This window comes from Megalops cyprinoides, chromosome 8 (assembly GCF_013368585.1).
Source record: "Megalops cyprinoides isolate fMegCyp1 chromosome 8, fMegCyp1.pri, whole genome shotgun sequence".
Classification (NCBI taxonomy): domain Eukaryota; kingdom Metazoa; phylum Chordata; class Actinopteri; order Elopiformes; family Megalopidae; genus Megalops; species Megalops cyprinoides.
Window position 1 is genome coordinate 17,622,697 of NC_050590.1, and position 23,078 is coordinate 17,645,774.

General features: G+C 39.0%; 1 protein-coding gene across 4 annotated transcripts; it reads left to right on the forward strand.

The window, feature by feature from the left end:
- Nucleotides 1–141: 141 nt before the first annotated feature.
- LOC118782457 (IST1 homolog) lies at nucleotides 142–6,374 on the forward strand. 4 transcript variants are annotated; one of them, XM_036535825.1, is made up of 10 exons: nucleotides 144–660; nucleotides 1,492–1,592; nucleotides 1,824–2,004; nucleotides 2,347–2,434; nucleotides 2,652–2,735; nucleotides 2,825–2,935; nucleotides 3,046–3,219; nucleotides 3,898–4,008; nucleotides 4,520–4,565; nucleotides 4,745–6,374. In XM_036535825.1, exons 2-10 carry the CDS (start codon nucleotides 1,505–1,507, stop codon nucleotides 4,909–4,911), a joined length of 1,050 nt encoding a protein of 349 aa, XP_036391718.1. In that variant the 5' UTR covers nucleotides 144–660; nucleotides 1,492–1,504; the 3' UTR covers nucleotides 4,912–6,374. The 4 variants fall into 4 exon arrangements, with proteins under 4 accessions (XP_036391721.1, XP_036391720.1, XP_036391718.1 ...); XM_036535826.1 differs by having other exon boundaries at nucleotides 4,559–4,565; XM_036535828.1 differs by lacking the exon at nucleotides 3,898–4,008 and having other exon boundaries at nucleotides 142–660; nucleotides 4,559–4,565.
- Nucleotides 6,375–23,078: the final 16,704 nt, after the last annotated feature.

The window sequence follows — 23,078 nt, forward strand, 5'->3', positions numbered from 1 at the left end:
GCTTTTGTTACTGGAATAAATTTAAAGTAATTAAATATCTTTCTTTAGCTCCCCCTTCAGATGGGAAGACCCGATTTATTTTCACCGGAATGATTTGCACGGTGTGGGAAATTCCAGGCTGCCCTAGAGGAGTACCGTTTCTTCTTATTTCATATCACGCTCTTCACGAGGATCAATTTTGCGCAGGATTACTCCTACTTTCTGCGTTGGTGTCTGGTTCAAATTAATATCGAGTTGTCCTAGCATGCCACTAAATAGACATGTCTTGCCAGAGATAAAAAACAGCAAAGATGTCTGACACCATATTTAGCGTTGACATGAACCCTTTCTAAAAATCATACTGCCAACCACCCAATGATGCAAAACCAAAAGAGCAGATCACAGCTACGTTTTCCATAGAAAGTTCAAATACTAAAATATTCAGGAGGTTCAAACATGATAACTGATGATGATGTGGTCGGAGTTGTTTCTGTACAGGTCTTTTTCCCTCGCTCAGGCTTTGGCATGTTTGGTATTGGATTTTGTTTGCGAGCAGCTCAATTGTGGGTTGGGCAAGGTCTGGCGCAGAATTGATTCTCGTATGAGGACATAACGTAAGCTTGCGTTGGCCGTATGGGCAGTATTTGCGGAAGAAAGAATAATTTCAACAGCGAAACACAGGTAATGTAGCAGCATTTTTCTTTATATACCAAGATAGCTTGCTAGGAAATAGGATGGTCAACTCGTTGGTTACTATATAATGTCATTTGTTTACTAGTTCCTTAAATAAGTTGGGCTTGATAGATTGCTAAGAAGCAAGCTTAGCTGGAAGATGTTTCAGTGATTATTGAGTTTAGGAAAATTACTTCCTGGTAGCTATTACTAGCTAGCTATAAGCGAACGAAATACATTAGCCAGAGAATATAAAACAGCCAAATGTTCGCACGATTGCCAGGCTCCGGTGATCTGTGTTTGACATCCTCTTGAATACTGAAAGCATAAATAAATCGTGTTAGTCCGAGCAGTAACAACATTAGACAACGTTACCTAAGAACAGAGTGTGATATAAAACATAGCTAGCTTGCTGAAGGTTGTTGCTTTCAAGTACGGAAAACCGATAGTCTGTACAGTTTAAGTACACATAACCAAGACTCCAACTAGGTAGCGAATAGTCGTAGCTACCATTAGCTATCTCAGTAATAAGTACCCAGCGTGAGCGGTTGACGAGTCGAAAGTCTCAGCCGTTTTGATAGCTAACTTATTCTTCATTTGGCTAGCAGTAGAGCAGTGCAAACGTAGTTCTCTCTGTATTTTATCTGGTTTTATAGTGGTTATTGAAATGATGTCCCATTCGTTTTAGGTCACACTGAGTGAGGAAATATACTTAGCTGTATGCCTAGAGAACAGATATTACAAATGTTACATTTCCTTTGCTGGCATATTGTACATCCAACTGTGAACTGTTAGAGCTGATCGACCCCCCGCTGAATGAGTGTTGAATCCTCTCCACAGTGAACAGTCCACTATGCTTGGTGTTGGATTCAAAGCAGAGCGACTTCGAGTTAATCTTCGGCTGGTCATCAACCGGCTTAAACTCCTTGAGAAGAAGAAAAGTGAGGATCTGTGCTACCTGTACATACGATCTGTTACCTCTTCTTAACTTATGCCCTGTGCCAGTGTATTAAAAAAAAGTTATTTGAAACTATCTTGGATTCTTATTGAAAATAATCGGTTAAGTGCTATGAATACTTTCAATGACATGGTATTGAACATCTAACATTTGCGATCACTACTGCGCACTGAGTCGCTGCCATTCTAATCGCACGCTGTCTATTTCTCTAAAGCCGAGCTCGCTCAGAAAGCACGGAAGGAAATTGCAGATTACTTGTCGTCGGGGAAGGATGAAAGAGCACGGATCCGGGTGGAACATATCATCAGAGAGGACTACCTGGTGGAGGCCATGGAGATTCTTGAGCTGTACTGTGACCTGCTGCTTGCTCGTTTTGGCCTCATCCAGTCCATGAAGTGAGTGTGTGAGAGAGCCTACCAGGCACTCAGTTGTCATTTATACCTCCCTTGCTCTTTGTGCTGGCTCACTGCTCAAGAGCATTAATACATTAAAAAAGAAGTTTCATTCCTAAGCTCTCATGTTATCCTGAGATCGCAAATGGTATTACACACATTGTTTCAAACGTAATTAATTAAGAAAACAATTCCAAATAAGTGTTAAAAAAACTTGAAATGGTGCTGCCAATATAAAAATTCATAAGAATGTCACTTTTCAACAAAAAGTGATGGATTAAGCATTGTCAACATATTCTTTACCTGTATTATTTTATTAGCACTGATTTCCAATTTCCTGCACAGGGAACTTGACCCTGGCCTGCAAGAAGCAGTGTCCACTCTCATCTGGGCTGCTCCTCGCCTACAGACTGAAGTCTCTGAACTGAAGATTGTGAGTACAAAGTTGTTCTAAAATAGTCACGTAAAACAACAGAAAAATGACCTCCGTATATATATATTTTTTTACAGTACCTTGTAAAAATTGAATACATAAAACTAGTGCAGTAAATTTGTAGTTGGTTCAATCTCAGTGTTGATGATACAGTGTTTACGAACACAAAGTTGCGTACTGTTTCTTGGCTGAGGCTGACTTTCTGTTCCTCACATAGGTGTCTGACCAGCTGTGTGCCAAATACAGCAAGGAATATGGCAAGTTGTGTAGGACAAACCAGATTGGAACTGTCAATGACAGGGTAGGCTTTGAGAATTATTGATTATCATAAAGCGATCTGTGTGTTATCTGCACAGTTTATCTCACTGACCTTCTCCTATTTCTGTGAAGCTGATGCACAAGCTGAGTGTGGAGGCCCCTCCAAAGATCCTAGTGGAGCGCTACCTCATTGAGATTGCCAAGAACTACAATGTGCCATATGAGCCAGATGCTTTGGTCAGGGTGAGGGCCACAGACTGCCTCTGTTCCTCTTTGCAAGAAATCTGTGTTTTACACTGGAAGGACATCCTAAGCATTGCCTTTCGCTGCGTGTCTTTCTGTTCTTACTACAGCCTGAGGTCTGCCCAGGTGAGGAAGCTGACCTTATAGATGTGGACATTGACAGTAAGAAGCCAGGGGGTGGAGGTGGGGGTGGTGGAGGGTTCACTGCACCACCTGCTGCCATACCTACGTCGATGCCAATGCCCATGCCCACTGCCTTTAACTACCCATCTCCCAAAGGATCAGTAAGAATGCCTTTCTTCTTGAGTGCAGTTTTTCTGAACCCTGGTCCTGGGGTCACTGTCTCAATTAAACATAATTGATGGTTAATTTGATTGCACTTGGTCCCTTTGATGAAATAATTACTCCCAACAAAGGTGAATACTTGTCTGGAATATTCTTTAAAAATGACAATTTTTAATAGAAATGCCTTCTAATAGAAGAACTCTTCCAACAGCTTATTGTGACGTCACTACGGTTGAGTATGCGCTCTGACTGCCATACCAATGAGCCTGGCTCTTTGGGCGGGTGGGGTGACTGCTCTCGCCCTTCACTACACTTATATCTGTAACAAAGTATTTATGGCCAGTGTTAGAGAAGTGATGTCAAATCTAAGTGACTGTTCAATTAAAAGCACATTCAAACCTTATTATCTGAGAGCTCAGCTGAAAAGAAAACCAGCATGTACCCAAGATCAGGGTTGCAAAACACAGCTCCAGTGTAACACAATATCTAATTTCCATTGTAAATACTGTTATTTATTTTTCAAGGATGTACTCTCCACCCAGGCTCATTGACGTGATGCATATTGTGATAAATTGCAACACTTTAAAGAAATAATTAGAAATGATTATTTAAATAATATGAAAATATTTCCACTTCAAATACTATGAGACTGAGGGTCTAACTTATTTTTGCTCAAGGAGCCCTTCGTTGGCCCTGTGGGCACCTACGATGGCTTTAGCAACTTCCAGCCTCCAATAAGAGGAGGGCAGCCACCACAACTGCCCAGCAGTCCCCCTACCTATGAGTCCGTAAGTGAATGTGCCCCCCTCCCCCCAGACAGATGGACAGCCAGCCCATTCACCTTTCAGGGAAGAGCAGTTTGGTACCATTTCTGAGTGACCTTGTGATGCTTTTTATTTCAAAACAGTAACCCAAATGGAAGATCAGGCATGAACCATGAGTAATACTAACTGACTACTGTCCTTCCTGAGCCTCCTATCTGAGGCGTAGCAAAGCAAGTTTTATGCTTTATCCAAATATGTTTCCTTTCTTATGTAAGTTTTGCTTGATGCTTATTAATGTTTGCTGTGCATCGTCACCTTTTCAGTAATGCAGTGATTATGGAATAATCTGTGGCTAACACACGAACTTACACCCCAGTATTCAATTGCTGTTATTGACCTGTGAGTTAGTCAATAGCAGCGGCTTCACAATGCTTTCAGTGCTTTCATTTCATTAATCACTGAATTTGTAGAGAGTAAAATCTGGAAAATTCAGTCAACATTTTACAAGATGTGTAATATATTTGTGTCTTTTTAGATCAATGAATTGTCTCGCAAACCTTCTGTTCCTCCCCAGGAATCTGGTAAGTTAAAGGTCTTGATATACTATGCTTTGTGGTTAGAATTAAACAGATTTTAAAGAGTAAAGAAGGAGTAGTGTGACTGATTCCTACCCTTTTTACTGTAGAATTAAACACATGCAGGCATTTCAATGAGGATCAATAGTCCTCTACCTCATTAAAACACATGGGTGTCTCCTCAGGTCCTGGCCCCTCCTCCCAGATCTATGACAACACTGCCCTTCCTGAGCTGCCCTCAGTTCCTGACACACTTCCTGCTTCTTCCTTTGGTGGAAATACTGCACCTTCAGATGACATCGACTTTGATGACTTGTCACGACGTTTTGAGGAACTGAAGAAGAAAACTTAATTCTAAAATATCCCCAGAATTCTGTAATCTGTTAATGCAGCTATCTGCAAAGGGTAAAGCACTGGTCAATTTAGGAAATGAATTCTGTCTTGAAGTTACTATCTTTCTTCTTATAACCGATCCCGATCTTATGTCATTTTAAGACAAAAAGGTTTCTTACTAATAGCAGGGGAGGTTTTTAATGACATTAAGCTTGTCTTTAGAAGGAGATTCAATGTGAAGGAAAATCTTACTGATAGTTAAAATCATCTCTTAGCTGTCAGTACCAAAACCTTTTAAATCCAAGCTGATCAAGATGGCATCATACGGGAACTTTTTCAGTAAGCAGTTTGGATGTGTAATGACCTTTTTAATAGCATCTGCTTTAACTTATAGTGCTATTTGTAGAATAGTTGTAAAGCTAAGTCAGCATGCCTAGTCATGTGGAAATACAGTTGATAACCATGATGCAAATATCTTGGCATGGAAAGCTAGCTGCAAAGGACACAAACTGTGGGAACGACAAATATGATACTCCAAATAGGCTGTGCATCCACTTTGCAGCACAGCTGTGAACCCAGAATAACTCAATGTTCCAGCTTGCATCTGGTGGTTTTCAACCATTTTTTTCAATTTGTCAGTTTTAGGAGTAATTATACCTGATGTTTTTCAGAGCCCAGTCTTAAATGTATATCACTCTTTCAGGTGCTATCACATTAATGGGCTTTTATCTATTAAACATGAATATGCATGTTTATGTAAAGAATGAAAATTGATGAAGGAATGGTTTCTATAAGAGTGAAATAGCCTCTAGGACAGCATTTTCTATATAAGTATGGTACTGGGGAACTCTTTATTAAATGTATCTGAAATGGCCAATCAGACTAGCCTGCTATTAGGAATAATCAAAGGTAAAGGTGGAAAGGATAGCTCTCCGTTACTTACTATGGCTAGCTTGCATCAGATTGCACTGAACTGGTGACATACAAAACTGTAAACATTTGTGAAGTTATAGAGGTGGGAGGTGCAGTGATTAATTTTGTAAAACATGGGGTAGTGTTAGATTATTACCCACTGGAATGACTGTTTTATCTGTACAATGCTGAGAAGATGAAGTTATATGACTGCCACAGCATAAAATGTATACTGTATGTCACTATATATGTTTCCTGTTTTCCTAAGCTGTCTTTACTAAATATTTATGTTTTCAGATCCACGTAAGATCATTTCATATGTTGACATTTTTAGTTATAGAGAGGAAAAAACATTCTAATTCTAAAAGACAACACAGGGTGAATTATCAAAAATTCTGCATTACAGCAAAGGGTGTCAAGTAATCTGAACGTTTATTAGAGTGTACAATAGAAAAGAGATAATTAAGATGCTGTGTTGATAGTAGACTGACCACACAGAATGATATTGTGTCATACCACCCTTAGTTTGTGTTAGCTATCCTCCATAGCTAGCCTTTGCATTTCATATTTATGCCTTTAATGAACTATTCTGTCAGTTTGGCATTTGTGTTCATTATACTTTTTTTTTTTTTTTAGAAAAGCTGATCAACTTTTGTTTTGTAATAGTATACAAATAAGTTCAAATGATATCACTTTTGGTATCAATTTTGCCTGTTTACTTTCAAGCTTTCTCGAAATGTAAAACCTTTTGAGCATTTAATTTGTGATTTTGTGATCATAACGGTTTGTGGTTATCCTCTTCCTGGTTGCAGGTGAATGACTCTGCTGTAGCTCTGCGTTTAAGATATATTCAGATCTTCAACACTAATGTGTTATAACTTGTTACAAATGTTGTCATTTAATCCATTTTTGGAGTATTACATTTAAATGTTTGATACCAATTATAAACTCTCTAATAGGAACACATTTTAGCCACAAAATACTGACATTATCTAAAAAGATGTTCTCCTCCAGGGCATAATAAAGGAAATATTTATAAGTATGACATGTCCTGAGTTTTTTTTCCCCCCACACATATTTTATTGTTATCAGAATGCATTGATTGTAATGACATCTGCTATGACATCAGATGTTTTAGGGTGTCAGTTCAGGTGATTTATTCATTCTAAAAATTACACACCTTAACATAATAGCCTTTCCACATGTTTTGACCTATGTATGCAATTGCCTTACATCATTTATAGATATAATATTAGGTTTTAATGGGATATTACCTTTGTAACATCTCTAGAAATAATATTCCTCTTAATACTAAATTGGATGAAGGTGAGATACTGTTTGCGTTCTCCATCGCTGCCACAAGAGGGCAGACTATGTACACTAGTTAAGCAAACCTTCATCAACGCTAGTGACGTGTATGTGAAATTAGTGTGTTTCTCAGTGTGCTGGCATATGATTTTGTGTTCTCTGTGCCACATCGCACATATCAGTGCTGAACACCCTGTTCAACAGTGGCACGACATACAGTTTTCAGCACTGTATATCGTTCCATGCTGTCTGTTCATATGTAACTGTGTTCTTTTGATATTATGCTATTCTTTCTACTTCCTTTTATAATATGTAGTGCAGTTGTTATCCTGTCCTGTGCTGCACAGCTAGTGTGGTATTATGTTGAAGCTCAGACTCTGTGCATTACCTGTGTCTTATGTATCTTTGCCCTACTATCATGACCCCCTATGAGCAACTGCAGCCCCCACACAGCACTGGGGAAAGAGACACCAAGAAAGGCTTTGACAGACAGGGAACCCCTGCCAGGCACTGCATCTCTCCCTCAGACCTAAAGCTAAAGTGACTCTCCACAGGGTTAGCTTGCGGTCTGAGCACTTAAATGGTATTGATCATTTCTGAAGAAAAGAAGTCAAATACATTTGTCACCTCTCAGGTACAGCTTAGCAGCATTGGGTGTTTTAATCTTGTGACAGAGAGGAGCAAAGAGATTGGGTTAACCAGGGTATTGCACTCTGTGCCCCTTGTCAGAATCTTGGTGTGACTGATGCTGCTGACCAGGGTGATGACAGCAGGGTAAAAGGGGAGGGAGAGGCACAGAGACTAGCAGACAACACAAAAAGAGGATAAGTTAGGTTACAGTCAGTATAGCTCTTGTGCAAAGGCACACAACAGGTTCCCTCATGTGAAACTAGAATGTGATGTTGATCCAGGCTTGGCGCCAGGAGAAATACAGAGGGGTGCAATTGCAATCCATAGAGATGCACAAAAAGTCATAAATACTATGTAGACATTGGGATATAAGGAGAAAACTGGTGGTGCACTGAGGTCCGTCTGGGGGTGCAATGCACCCCTAAGCACCCTCATAATGCCGGGCCTGTGCTGATCAAAGACCAGGCCCACAGCGCACTAGCATGCTGATGAGTATGAAGAATGTTTGCATTGACGTGCAGCATAAGGGAAGACTGAGGCTGAGCCACATTATGTACCAACTTCATGACTCTTGGGGACACCAGGAAAATCACTGCTCCCAGAGGGTTAGATTGAGTTCTACCCTCAACGCTGATGTTTCTGGGAGTATCAGACTCAATCAATTCTAGTGAAATATTTTAGCAAGCTATAGATTGCGTTTTTCTGTATAGGTGAGATAAGGACTCATTGAATATTTAAACATATTAATATTATTGAACCAAATAAATAAAGCCGTAGTTAATTTGAGGGAGTGATATAAAACCATCCTAGTCCCTTTCACCCCCTAGTCCCATTACAAATTATTATATACCCGATTATGAAGTTTATGTAGCCACTTGCTACAACTGCCTGTTGATACATTTTATGAAAGTTAAACTGAGTCTGATGCTGGCAATCAATTCTTTGGACAGAAACTCTTTGAATAAAGCTCCTACCTCCAGCTTGACCACCCTTTGTTTCCTGGATTTTGACCATTCATAAACTTAAGACTTATGCCTAAGAGCTTCAAAGGCCTGGCAATTATGCTGCAGCAACAAAAGTTGGCAGGTATATGAAAACTGCAAATAAGCACATTAAAATCACACATTTTTTATTATTTCAAGTTGTAACATGGAGACCAGCTGACAGCTCATTTAATTTTTTTTAAACATGATGCCCTTGTCATAGACACACAAGTGTTTTACCAAGGGTTAGAGGTACTTTAGTGAAGACAAAAGCACTTTGCCTAAATACAGATTTCCAGCAGAAATATACTGTGGAATATATTTCTCAGCTCCAACTTTAAATTGCTTACTGATGCCTACATTTAATGTTTATACATTTTTAAATAAAAGCTTTCACACATTGACTTTGGGGAAATGAGGTGGAAAAATGGATATTTAACAATCTGCCACATTGTATAAATTTATGTATTGTAACACTAGCACACTTGCTGACCAATATTCAACAATCCCTAATATATTACATGGAGATTCCCAGAACAGAGATGTGTAACAAAATGACAAAGATACAACTATAAGGAAACATACCCAGATAACGTTCTGCATGTGAGCACATAAATTGTGTAACAATTCAATGAATAAATACAGATTTATTGAAATAGAGAATATATCACACAGTACAACACAGTGCTGGCATGCGATACTCAGATAATTTATGTTGAATTAGAACAACAAAACTACCTGTTACAATACTTTTGTTACAGGTAGCTCAGAGCTCATCTTGAAATAACTTCTGTAGTCCACTTACTATTATTATTATTATTATTATTATTATTATTATTATTTCAAAGACTCAGTTAAATCCCCTTGAGTCTCCCCTTTGCTGAGACAAACTATTAAATATTTTATGTCTTCCAATCTTTTTTTAACACACGGAGCCAGTCTTTTGCCCTTCTGTGTACTTTTTGAGCTAAATTGTCATGGTCCATTTTATATCACTTGTATGAAATTTTACTCTGTCCCCATGTTATCCCACTATTCTCCCATAGACAAAGCTGTGAACAAGACACACAGAACACTTTTCTGTTCAGTTCTCTTCTTATTATATTCAACATTACTCCTGCTGGATCCCCAGTTCTTGGTGCTTGCATATAATCTTACACAGAAATTTGTAGTGTAATCATATTTTTGTTTGCACTTACAGCCAACTGAAGGTGTTCATACATGCGCAGAAAATTCAAGTGGAATGATGATTGCTTCCCTGTCTCTCTAGGATTGGCTTGTCAGGGTAAGTAAAGGCGACATGTCTCTCTCTGCCCCTTTGAGCATTGCCTTGTCAACATCACCTGGTACATAAAAATACTTATATTCTCACAAAAGTAGAGACCTTTCATGTTGGATGTTCATCATATTGTATGTATTGTGACAGTGTTGAGCCATAGTAAGTTAAAAGGCATGCTTTCTTATTTATAATAAAATAGAATAACAATAACAACAACAGATGATAATAATAATAATAATAATAATAATCTCTCAACCTGCAAGCCTCAAGTGAATGACTCACCATGGCAGATGTTAAAGCCCTGGAGTGTTACTCAGGGTGACCTTGGTCCAAGTCCACATTCTGGGCAAAAGGGTCATTATGAGTAAGATGGTAACCCTAAACTGTAGCAACCAATACATTAAGGGTCACTGTTTCGTACAGATAGTTCAGTCAGCTGTAGTCAAAGAAAAAAGAGATGACATTATAAATACTGTATAATTATAATCACAGCCTCCAAGGGTTATTTTATTTTAATTTGTTTGTACAACAAACTGTGCCAGTGCCCCACACATAAAAACAGGAGATTTGTGATCTAAACATCACAAAGACACCAGCATGGACAGGGCCACAAACCAAAATTAAATACCTTTGCAACAATTCATCCATGTTCTCCAGGTACACAGACCCATATTTAATCATACACTAATTGGGTCTGAATAGGTGTGACTAATGGCCAGCCACACACACACACACACACACAATTTTAAAATGTTAACTTTTTACAAAGAAGGTTATTAGAAAAGTACAATTATTCATTTTGGAAATGTGGGAAACAGGATCCTCATTAAAAGTTACACAGATGTAGTGCAAATGTAAAATTGTTGACAATTAAACATTTTTTCCTGTCTGCATAATTTAAACGGGGATAGGTGAAGGCTCCTCTTTCACACTGACCAAGATAATGCTTTTGAACTTTTCAAGACACACCATCACCTGTGATCACCTTATTTGTTTCACTTTGGAACCAACCAAAACTCCTTCTATAATCTCCCTTGAGGAATATCAATTACAATGTTAGTCCTGCTTTTAAACCCATTTTGTTCTGTCACAAAAATGGTTGGAGGTGTTGAGTTCAGATAGAGTTCACATTGACCAGCTTGATTAATCCTCTGACCTTTTCCATTGTGTAGTTGGATAGAGAAAATGGAACACCCTCAGCTGCGACTTAAAAAGACACTGAACCCTTCAAGAAAACCTGCACAAGGTTTTCCTGGGTCCAGGTACATGTAGAGTGAAAAGATACACATATAACTTGAAATCAAATGCTTCCACTATGTGGGAGGGGTTAAGAATGTGTGAATCACAGTCTGTACTCACACGCCAGTTCTTGTTTTACATTTGCTCCACTAAATACGCCTACAGCCTGATCTCATAAAAAAGCAGTCAGATTCCGACATTTTTCCAAGCAAGAAAAGCATCAGTATTGGACCTTTATGTCACCTGTTGGTGCGCAACAGCATGGTTGCTCCACATCAGTTTTTGACATGAAAATAATTATTATGAGTTCATTGGCAATAATAGGCCTTTGCTATCTAGCTAGATAACTATGCTACTTTACAAAAAGAAACATCCACATAAATGTCAAAATGCTGGTTTGGGCAAGGTATTTAACCCACAATTGCCTCAGTAAATAAATAATAAATACACATGCTGTGAGGTTAGCTGAAATGGTTTGCAATCATGGCTTGGCGAAATGTATTGCCTGCTAGATCAGCAGCATCAGGTCCAGCAGCAGTATTAAGTTCCTCAAGATCAGCCCCTCTTTGGCTGAGCTGCACCTCTGGAGATAATAAATTATAGCCTAATAATTGTATTCATTTTGTTGTTGTTGTTTATAAGTTTTTAGTAGCCTATCATTGCTAAATTAATTACCAAATTAAATCGCCATATCATGCTAAAACTTGTACTAGTTTTTGATAGACCTAGCCTATACCATTGGACCCAGAGATGGCCTGCCCTTCCCTCCGTCTTTTGACTCTGTGTAACTTGTTAAGACCTTAGAGCCACTGCCCCTCAAAATGTTCCTGAGTAATGATAAGAATTCAAACACTATCCAGACCAAAATGCTTATAAATACAGGATTACAATAAAGTTGTAACTTTAGTTCCCTTTCAGACACTTTATTTATTGCAGGGAAATAAACTTTAATTTTGGCAGATGTGAAGTCAATTGTATAAGAAATATATAAGCCTAATAACAATTACAATAGCCTATAATATTTATATTACATCGAGGATCCAATTCGCAAAGAATCCTAAATTATGCCATTAAGTGGCATTCTAGTTAACTCTTATGTTCTGGCAGAGAATATCTATATAGACGGACTATGGTTCTGGGTAGATCTCTAACTTCTGGTTTCCAGACAGTTTAACTGCAAATCAGCTGAACCCATGAGAGTTATTACACAGCAATCACATTTAGCTTAACACATAGCTGCGCGTTTAACTCGTGATACTTCTGGTTTAAGTAGTAGTGTTCTAAAGCACAGCTAAGCTAGCCAAATGCTAACTGACAGAGCAATTGCCCCTGAGCGTCTGCTAAATGCCAGTAATGTAAATGTAAATAGTTCACCACTGAAGAACCCCTAACACTGTGTTCTTATTTGTACAGAACTGTATGGGTGACCTGGTTTGTGTTAAAAATGGTGGACAGGGTATATAGCTAGGTTAGCTAGCATGTGATAGTAGCTACCAAGCTACAATGTAACCTTGCTATGGATTGCAGATTGCTTGCTAGTATAGGTGGTCTAATGTTTATTTTAATTTATTTATTTTATCTTACACTGGGTGAGATACCAAAAAATTAAGTAAAACGTGTGTTCCCTTTATCAGACCATTGTAAGCCTACCTCTTAATATCAGTCTATCCTCACTGCAATGGTGAATATACATAACCATGTCGCAACCACGTGATGTAGGTAGTATACATTGCCAGGTGGATAACTGCATTTCCTTATACAGCTGTTTTGGATAAGCCGGGCAATGGAAGTCATAATTAAACGGCTTCCTTACCTAGTGATATTAATATAGAGGTGCAGTTAGCCTACATAAGGATACAGTGAATGACATTTGGGTAAAGGGATTTAAGTCACGGTTGTGTAATAGCAAACTAAGTCAGTACATTGGTCATCATCATCATCGGCGGTCACTCAAATTCGAGTAAGACTGTCTTCCTTCTGGGTCCTTATGGGTCTTTAGGTGAGCGTAGAGGCTAATCCTGGAACCGCATATTTTGGGGGCAGTGTGGTTAGGGGCAGGAGGAGGGATTCTAGGAAATGGTTTGGGCCTTTTTTGTAGCTCTCTCCTTTCTGAGTCTGCTCTTGTTTTCAGCAGCATGGTGGAGGTCACTGTTGTACAGCGCAGCACCCTTACGGACAACAGGCCTCCCTGTTGTTTGCTGTTTGCTCCCAGGTGTTAAGGTCGATCTGGAACTTTTTTATGTTTACCTTCATGCTGTCCTTGTATGTCTTCTTTTGACCTCCAGGGGTACGACGTCCTGTCAGAAGCTGGGAATACAAGACTGGTTTTGGAAGGCAAGAGTCAGGCATACAGAGAACATAGCCAGTCCATCTGAGTTGATATTGTGTGCTGGTGGCAGTGATGGTGGGTACGTTGGCCTCCTCGAGGACGCTGGCGTTAGTTCGCTTATCCTCCCAGCTGATCCTCAGGATTTTTCTGAGGCACCTCTATTGGTATGCCTCAAGTGCCTTCAGGTGCCTGCGGTATGTGGTCCATGAGTCTGACCAATACAGTAGGGTGGGTAGTGCTACTGCTTTGTAGACCAGAATTTTAGTCCTAGCCTGAAGGTCACGGTTTTCAAAGACCCTTTTCTGGAATCTTGAGAAGGCCCTGCTGGCACAGCTGAGGCAGTGGTGGATTCCGACATCGATACTGGCTTTGGAGGAGAGAAGGCTCCCAAGGGATGGGAACTGATCCACATTTTCGAGTCTGGAGTTGTTAACAAAGATGGCTGGGGGAAGAGCAGGTGTGCTCCTGTTGGGTGGTGGTTGATGGAGGATCTGAGTCTTTTTTATGTTCAGGGCCAGACCAAGTTGCTTGTATGCCTTTGCAAAGGCATCCAAGATGCATTGTAAATGCATTGTCTTGCTTTTAGCCCTGAATCTGATGATGTTCAGAAGATTTCCATCAGTTCTGTACATGATTTTGACTCCCTGAGGCAGATTTGTACATATGAGGTAAAGGATGGCAGCAGTGAAGAAAACAGGGTAGGGGCAATGACACAGCCTTGTTTGATGCTATTGTTGACCCTGAAGAGCTCTGTTTCATCTCCATGCCTGCTGAGTACTGTGACAGACATATTGTCATGTAGTAGTTTTAGTACTCTGACATATTTGTCAGGGAAGTCAGTTTTTGCCAGAACTAGCCAGAGGGCCTGGCAGTTTACAGAATCAAAGGCTTTGGTGAGGTCTATGACGGCCATGTACAGTGGTTGAGTTTGTTCCTTGGATCTTTCTTGGAGTTGGCGAGCAGTGAAAATCATGTCCATGGTGCTCCTGTTGGGACGAAACCATTTTGAGATTCTGGTTGTGTTTTTTCAGACAGGGGCAGGAGTCTGTTCTCCAAGACCCGAGCCAGAACTTTCCCTGTAGTGGACAGCAGGGAAATGCCACGGTAAATTCCACAGTCTGCTTTGTCTCCCTTCTTGAAAATTGAAACAATTAGGGAATCCCTAAGTTGTGCAGGGATTTTTCTCCTTGTCCCATATTTTTCATAGCAGATCATGGATATGTCTGAGGAAGTGCGGTCCGCCTGCCTTTAAGACTTCAGCTGGGATTCCATCAGGGCTAGCAGTCTTGTGATTTTTCATTTTCCTGATGGCATCCTGAACTTCTCTCAGTCTGGGTGGGGCTGCCATGTCCTCCTCAATTGGATGTTGTGGAAGTTGGTGAAAGACATCCTCGTAGTACTTTTTCCAGCGCTTTTTGATTGACTCATTGTCCTTCAGCAGCGTTAGCTCATCCTTGGAACGAAGGGGAGTAAGACATTGATAACTGGGCCCATATATCCCGGAGTCCCCGGAGTCTGCAAGATGCTGAATCTCTTGGGCCTTTTCATCCACCACTGGTTTGATTTGTGCATTAGAAACTACACTCAGTGACCACTTTATTAGGTACACCTGTACAACTGCTCATTGATGCAAATATCTAATCAGCCAATCATCTGGCAGCAACTCAATGCATATAATCACAAAGACATAGTCAAGAGGTTCAGCTGCTGTTCAGACCAAACAGCAGAATGGGTAGGAAATCTGATTTAAGTGACTTTGACTGTGGGATAATTGTTGGTGCCAGACGGGGTGGTTTGAGTATCTCAGAAGCCACTGATCTCCTGGGATTTTCATGCACAACAGTCTCAGTGTATAGAGAATGGTGCGAAAAACAAAAAACATCCAGCGAGTGGCAGTTCTGTGGGTGAAAAGGCCTTGTTAATGATAGATGTCACAGGAGAATGGCCAGACTGGTCCAAGCTGACAGGAAGGTGACAGTAACCCAAATAACCACACGTTACAACAGTACTATGCAGAAAAGCATTTCTGAACATACAACGCGCCGAACATTGAGGTGGATGGGATACAGTAGCAGAAGACCCCTCCAGGTACCACTCCTGTCAGCTAAGAAGAGGAAACTGAGGCTACAGTGGGCACAGGCTCACCAAAACTGGACGGTAGACAATTGGAAAAACATCGCCTGGTCTGACGAATCTCGATCTCTGCTGCAACATGCAGATGGTAGGGTGAGAATATGGCATAAACAACATGAATCCATGGATCCATAATCCATCCATAAAACCAGTAGTAAAACCAAATTAAATCTCTTGAGAATAACATAAGTATTGCTCAGCTCACCTGTCGCTTTGCCAGTGCCCCTAGAGTAACCTACACAACATTTGCACTGCAGTGACAGTGGAAGCCACCTAAAGCAATAAGAGGATATGGAAAGTAGGCGAAGAGAGAAAATAGAAGCATGTGACAAACAGAGGCTTGGGTCTCACCAGTAGAGAAAGGGTAATATGCATAAATATAAAGAGAGAGACCCCCTAGGAGCCCTGATATAGCACACATCTAAGGAGGGAGAGAATCTCACATGAACAGTACCTGTTTCCCAGATCAGAGAGAACAGAGAAATGTTGATCAGTTACAGACAGAAGAGCATTTTTTAGTGAATGGAATGTAATAAGTCATATAAGAATATATGGGAACATAGTGTAATGGGTGGTCTGTACCAGGTTCTTCCATGTTAATTAGACAAGACTGGTCAGCTATGGGATGTGTCATCTCCCATAGCTGGCAACCTGTGACTGTGTTCGATGATTGCATTTATTTTGCTTCAATGCTTCTGCACAAGTGCAGACATCGTAGTGGTGAGACAATCTTAATGTATAATTGACGATTCCAAAACAAGGTTGCATTAAAAAAATAACATCCCATAATAAGTGTCATTGCTAAAAAAAAGTTTGAAATTGCTCTAAGTCAGAATGGGGAAAGTAAACCCCAGTGCCCAGGGTGACAGTAATGCCTTGTTATTGTTTCTCATCAGAAGTGCAATCGCAACAGAGAAGGGTCAATGTGCAACACAATACACAGAGCAGAAAACTGTGCTACACTTACACAGGCTAGCATAGAATATTCATAATGTACTTTGTCCCTACAAATACTTCCACCATTTGTGGTTAAAGTAGTTATGCAATTACAATCATTACCCCAATGTGTGCCCCACAGGAAAATTTCCCCCAAATAATAACAAACCTATTACTGAAGTTAATTGCCTTTTCCATCCTTATTACTCTTGGTCAAAAGTGGCATACAACCTGGAAAATGAAAGCATAGTGTCATAATCTGCATTGTATCTATGTAGTAACAATAAACCTGACTCTCGAGTAGGACAGGTGACAATGTTGAACTGAGGAGACTCCATGAGAAGGGTATTCCGTACTGACGTGATTTTCTTTAAAATATGCCATATGTTGTATCAAAAAGTGAATTTGCCAAAGCATTTCTGTTAAAATCATCAAAATCTTAATATAAAATAATCTAAAAATAACGGAACACCGACCGTTGAGCTGTTTCTTTGGAGTTATCGGTAGCAGCTCAGGCAGCAATCAGTCAAGAGACCAGGGTAAAGGAGAGGTGCCCCAGCCACTGGACAGAGTTAGCATGTGTGGATATTTCCATTAGTTTCCTCAGAATGTTCTCCCTTACATTAGTCAGTAGGATTGTTCAGACTGAAACTTTTTTGTAAAAACTTACCCAAGAAACATTTGGTTCCTAACTCCTTATGAAAAAAGTTGGATATCAACTACTGAATGAGCATATAACAAGGTCCTATAGTTTTTATATATATATAGGGTTATAGAAGAAGTTATTTTCAAATGGTCTTTCCCTTTTTCTTTCACATGCTTTTGAAAGGGCAATTTACTCTGGAGCACCAAATGATCTTGAGAAAAATAATTTCGGTTCCCCTTGAACAGAAAAATCAATAACTAATTGCAAGACATAGGTGGAATTCTGTTGAATGCTTAATGATGTTTTGAATTTGTCTTGTTGTCTCTCTGGATAGTCACATCAATTCATGTGTGCATGTCAGTTTTGCATCTGCATTTGTCATTTTGCATGACTGTGTGTCTCTTGTGTATGTGCCTTTAGGTAAGATCATATAGCTCTGTGCTTGGTTGTATTGGTCTTCATGCTGAGGGAGTAGAACAGCCCGCAGCGTGAACGGCAGCTGTCCTGGCAAAGATCATCAGCAGCTAGGACATTGCTAATATTATCATTCAGGTCAGTGCTCAGACACACAAGAGTCAGATCCCACTGCTGGGTCACTCTGTGCGCATACCCACTTTGTTCTGTGTACGTCACTATTCAGAGTGAGCTAACCTTTTCTGTCATCTTTGCCTCTGTTCTGCTGTGCAACAGCACAAGGCTGTATCTCCTCAAAATTCTTACAATGGTCTCATAATCAATCTGGAAATGCTCCTACGCATTGGGACTAATTGGAAAATTGCAGGCCTTTGAGTGCAAATTGAATGGAGTAGAACTAACCTATTCCCATGTTTCTTCCACATTTGGGAGAACATGGAAAAGACAATTTTCTACTTAAGCAAGCAGGACCCATAAGTATATATCTACAGCATTGCTATTTTTTCTGAAGGAATCATTGTTTTAGCAACCACACAAGCAAAGAGAACTTACAAAACCATTCACCAGAACATGTAAATCTGTACAGTACATTATCTTGCCTTTTCTTCTACTCCTCCTCCTATATCATAGTTATGCTTGTATTCTTCAATCATCTAAGACATAATTTATCATTATCTTGCCTTTTCTTCTACCCTTCCTCCTACATCATAGTTATGCTTGTATTCTTCAATCATCTAAGACATAATTTATCATTAATTTTATATAGTTGATAACACAGTATGATTATTCATATTAAAATGCACCCTTATTTATACATAATTAAAGAATTGAACCCTATTTCTATATTTTAGTTTGGGCTGTTTAGGTTTGTAGCAATTAGTGCAATTTATAGCAAGTGTGTTATAGCAATCTGTTGTTAGCCGACAGCTAATTTTTTATCTGGTTTATCCCTTTGAAGTGTACATTTTAATGTGCGATTGAGGTTTTCTTTTACTATATGCTTAAAATTAGTAGCTGAATAACATTTTCATTCCCTTAGCTGCACCAATTTTTTTGTCAAAGCAACTTTTTATATTGGTTATTCTGTTGAAGATAGTTTCTTGATATATAAATTAGTCATACATTAGTTTTAGGAAATGTTGCACTAATATTTGTGGATGTAAACTTAAGTAAAAAATTATACTTAGAGAAAGAGTTTTAAGATCAAACATATAATACAACAGCAGTTACCATCAGCTTTTGTTGGAAACAGTCAGGTGGGCAACAGTCAAAAACTGATAAAAAAAAGTCAAAACTGATATTTACATAAGTCCAATACAGTTCAAATTCTAGCAAGACAAAATAGGCACATATCCTGATTATACATAATTAATTCTCCTGATAATGCTTTTTTTTTTAAAGACCCACCACCACCCCCCTCTTCGGAGGACAACTTTATTTTTAAATAAAGGCAATACATTCGTAATAATATGGATAATAATATGGATATCCATAAAAGGGGGGGATTGTGTATAGCACAACATACAGAATGTGAAATAAAGAAAACGCAAGAAAAAACAAAGTGACGAGTAAGTCGGGATGAGTAGGACGTGACAATAGCACAGTACTGGGAAGACAGGACTAGACAAGACAGTTGACGAACATGAAGAGGCAAGTTATTAAAGATTGAATAAAGTAAGCCATGATTCACATTGGGTGGTCACGGTTTAGGGATGCTGAAGGAGGTTGTCAGATATATATATATATATATATATATATATATATATATATATATATATATATCTCCTGATAATGCCGGTGTGGCATGCTGAATACTAAAGCAGTCCATGAACTGACTGTTGTAAGCATACAGCATGTAAACAAATTTCATGCTTTTATGTTCTGTCATAATTTAATTATGACATTGCTTGGAATCACCTCCCTTAGCCTTCGGAAAGTACAAAATCCACAGCTTCCATATGGGGCTAAATTCCCTCAAGACCACCCCTAACTAGTGGGCCCTCCATACTGCCCCCATACTACACGTCACACTCTCTACAATTGTGGGAGTAGTATCATTGATTGCTGCAGCAATGTTCAGGCTGTGCACCCCCAAATATAAAGTCAAATGTGTACATGTACATTTAATGGAGACAGACTGCCTAATGGTACAAGTAAATAATGTACACTAGTGTAACAGATTTCTTCCTGATTTCCAGATAGTCTCAGGGTTGATGGTTTCACCACAGCCACCAAAGGCTGAAGAACTACAAGGCTGTTAAGAGACATTAAACCATGTGTTGGTATCTGCTATCAGCTGAGAACACTCCTGCTTTAAACACTTGACTGAGTCCTGCTTACTACTGACTGTGGGTAACAAGAGAATTCAAGCTCTGGAGACCCTCATATTGGCCATTGACAGTAGAATCAGTACAAATGATAATTAACACTTTTTTGATCAAAGAACAGATCTGTGTTGTATCAGGGCTGATTGCGTACACAAAAAGCAAGTAAACCTGTGGCTGGTATACATACTCTGTTTTACCTGAGACTAGTTGAATTACTTTGTGACGTGCCTGCTCAGTGTTTCGATAAATGACTAGTTTACTCCATTTGCAGGTGAAGGGTTGCTAAAAACACATTTTTTCTTTATGTTATAAACAAATCTTCATGACGGTTGGATCACATGCACTGCTACAATTCAATGTGGTCGTTTGTGCCAGAAGGTAGTTTGGCACTTCATGTAATTAAAGTCAGAAATATGCAGCTGGAAAGCAAGACTAGTTATATACCTTGCTGCTATAAAGTAGCTAACTACATACAAATGTAGCAGTGTATCAGAATAGTTGTGATTCATTTTTATTAATAACCTGGCTGGGGAGCAACGTATGTACAACTGCCTTAGATACCTGCCTAATGATTGTATTCAAATATCTCTGGACTGTGAATGATATGTGTGTTAGTGCATATATCCATTAGAAAATACTCAAACCTATCCCCAAGATCTCCAGTTTTATGACATGATTGCTGGTTGGAATATAAATAAAAATAGACTACCAGAGAAGTGTAAATATCAGTCTTAGAGGCAATGTCTTCATCCAATCTCAATTATCAAAAAAAGTGCATTAAGTGCATTTATGATTAGTAAAATGTTCCATATCATGATCTCACTGTTGGTTGTGTGGATAACCAAATTAGCAATTGAAGTTTAAGCAAGACTGTTTCTAAACAGCTATTTTCTGGCTATGTCAATGGAGCCACTTTCCTCTAGAATCATTCTTTTTACACCTTCCTGCTATTTCCTCTCCCTCTCAGAGCAGATATGCACAGATTAGCATGAAAACTGCAGAAACAACCACGTCAACAAACGGAGCAGCTGTGTTCTCTTTATGCACCATACTGAGGTCCACATGTTAAAAAATTAAACAGATTTTAGCATTTTGCTGTAAGTCTGACACTTTGACTTGAACTGCCATATTCGTCGTTCAAAGAAAAGAATTTTTCAAAATAAGAAAAATTCACTTAAGCAAAAAAAAAAAAAAAAAAATGATACAATGTCAACAATCAACACGGAACCAGCCTTCAACCTTAAAACTGCATGAATTAATCTTAGCTGCATTTACAACAAAAAAGCAAAAAAGCTATTCTTAAACCTCAAATTAATCTTGACCTCCCTCGAAATTGACATAGGATTAATTGTTAGCAATCCATTGAAACACTATAATGTACAAATGTAGGGCTGAATAAAGAGAAGCTATTAACAGTGCAGACTTGGGTATGGATGACCACAGCATTACAGTAACATATACCCTATTAATACAATTTTCTATTTTAATATCAATTTTGTTTTTTTGTCTCCCACTTACCTCTTTCTCCTCCGTTTAACCACATAGATTACTAATTGTATCTTATTTAAATTAAAATTTAATATGACATAATTGTTTTGTATCAATACAGGCTAGCAATTTGTGGGAGAAGGAGGGGGCTGCAACCTTTTTTGTGAAGTTTTTATGAACTATACCATATTTATTGTCCTGGTGAGTGTTATTTGTGTTGTCTTTGTTCCCATACCTTAATGGGTGCATGTGCATGTGTCTGAGTTGATTATATTGATTCGGTATAATTTTTTTGAATAAAAAGGTGATCACAAAAAACATCAATGGGGGAAGATACATGTCTGCAGTCACACAGGGTCTTCAGTCCTTCAATACATTAATCACCAGTAGTCAATGAAAATAAAGTGTAAAGTGTGCTTCTACATATACAATGCACATCAGGAGAGCAAATGCCAATTGAAGATTTGATTCTCCTTTCTCTGATGACATCTTCCAAATTTATGGGTGCTGATGTTGATGTGACTGTTTTGATAAACATTGAACAAACTTTTAAGGGAAATTCAGTCATGCTTTAAATGATGTGTTGCTTATAAAGTCTTTATGAAGCTTACGTAAAGCCTTCATAAACACGACATAATGCCTTCATAAACCATACACAAGCAAATGTCATACTTCATAAAGGGAGACATAACACTAAATGCCAGGTGACATTCTTGGTTATGTATTTGGTATAACGTGTAGCATAAGAAAGTGTTATGTCTCTCTTTATGAAGTATGACATTTGCTTGTGTATGGTTTATGAAGGTATTATGTCGTGTTTATGAAGGCTTAACATAAGCTTCATAAAGCCTTTATAAGCAACATTTCCTTTAAAGTGTGACCGGAAATTCTATTTGTTGTCCTTATAAAACCTATAAATGGGAACACAAAGCTAATCTCAAAGGCAGGTGATGCATATTTAAAACATATATTTTTTCACCTGTCCTGTCTGGCTCCATCTGGCATCTGTGTTTCATGTTCACTGTCATGAAAGGTCTGATGAGGTCATTTTTTGTCCTCATGCTCTGAGAGCATCATGAATTGTGCATTGTGCATCAGTGCAACATGGCTACCAGTGATTTATTGGGCTTAGAGTGCATCTAACATGGCTAGTAGCCATTTATTGGGCTTTCATAAACTCTGAGCCTCTTCCATTCCCCAGCTGTGCGTTACATGTAAATTATGCATTATAAACAAGAAGAAGCTAGATATAGTTACTTAATCAACAGCATAAGCCAAGGTCTGAAGTGCTCATGGGACATAACTCCAGGGGAAGTTGCAAGGAGCAGCAATGGTGACTCTGTGATGCCTCCCACAGAAACATTTCTGCCTTATCACTGAGAGGGTTGCTGTGGCCATCAGTCTGCTAAGGCCATGGCCACCATGTCTCTTCATTTTACTCTGTACATTGTCCTCAGGAAAAGACCTTACAATATAGACACACACACCAACTCAAACCTGAAACAGAGGGTAACTACACTACACAGAGAAAGGCATCTGAGATGTGTACATCTACGCTTAAT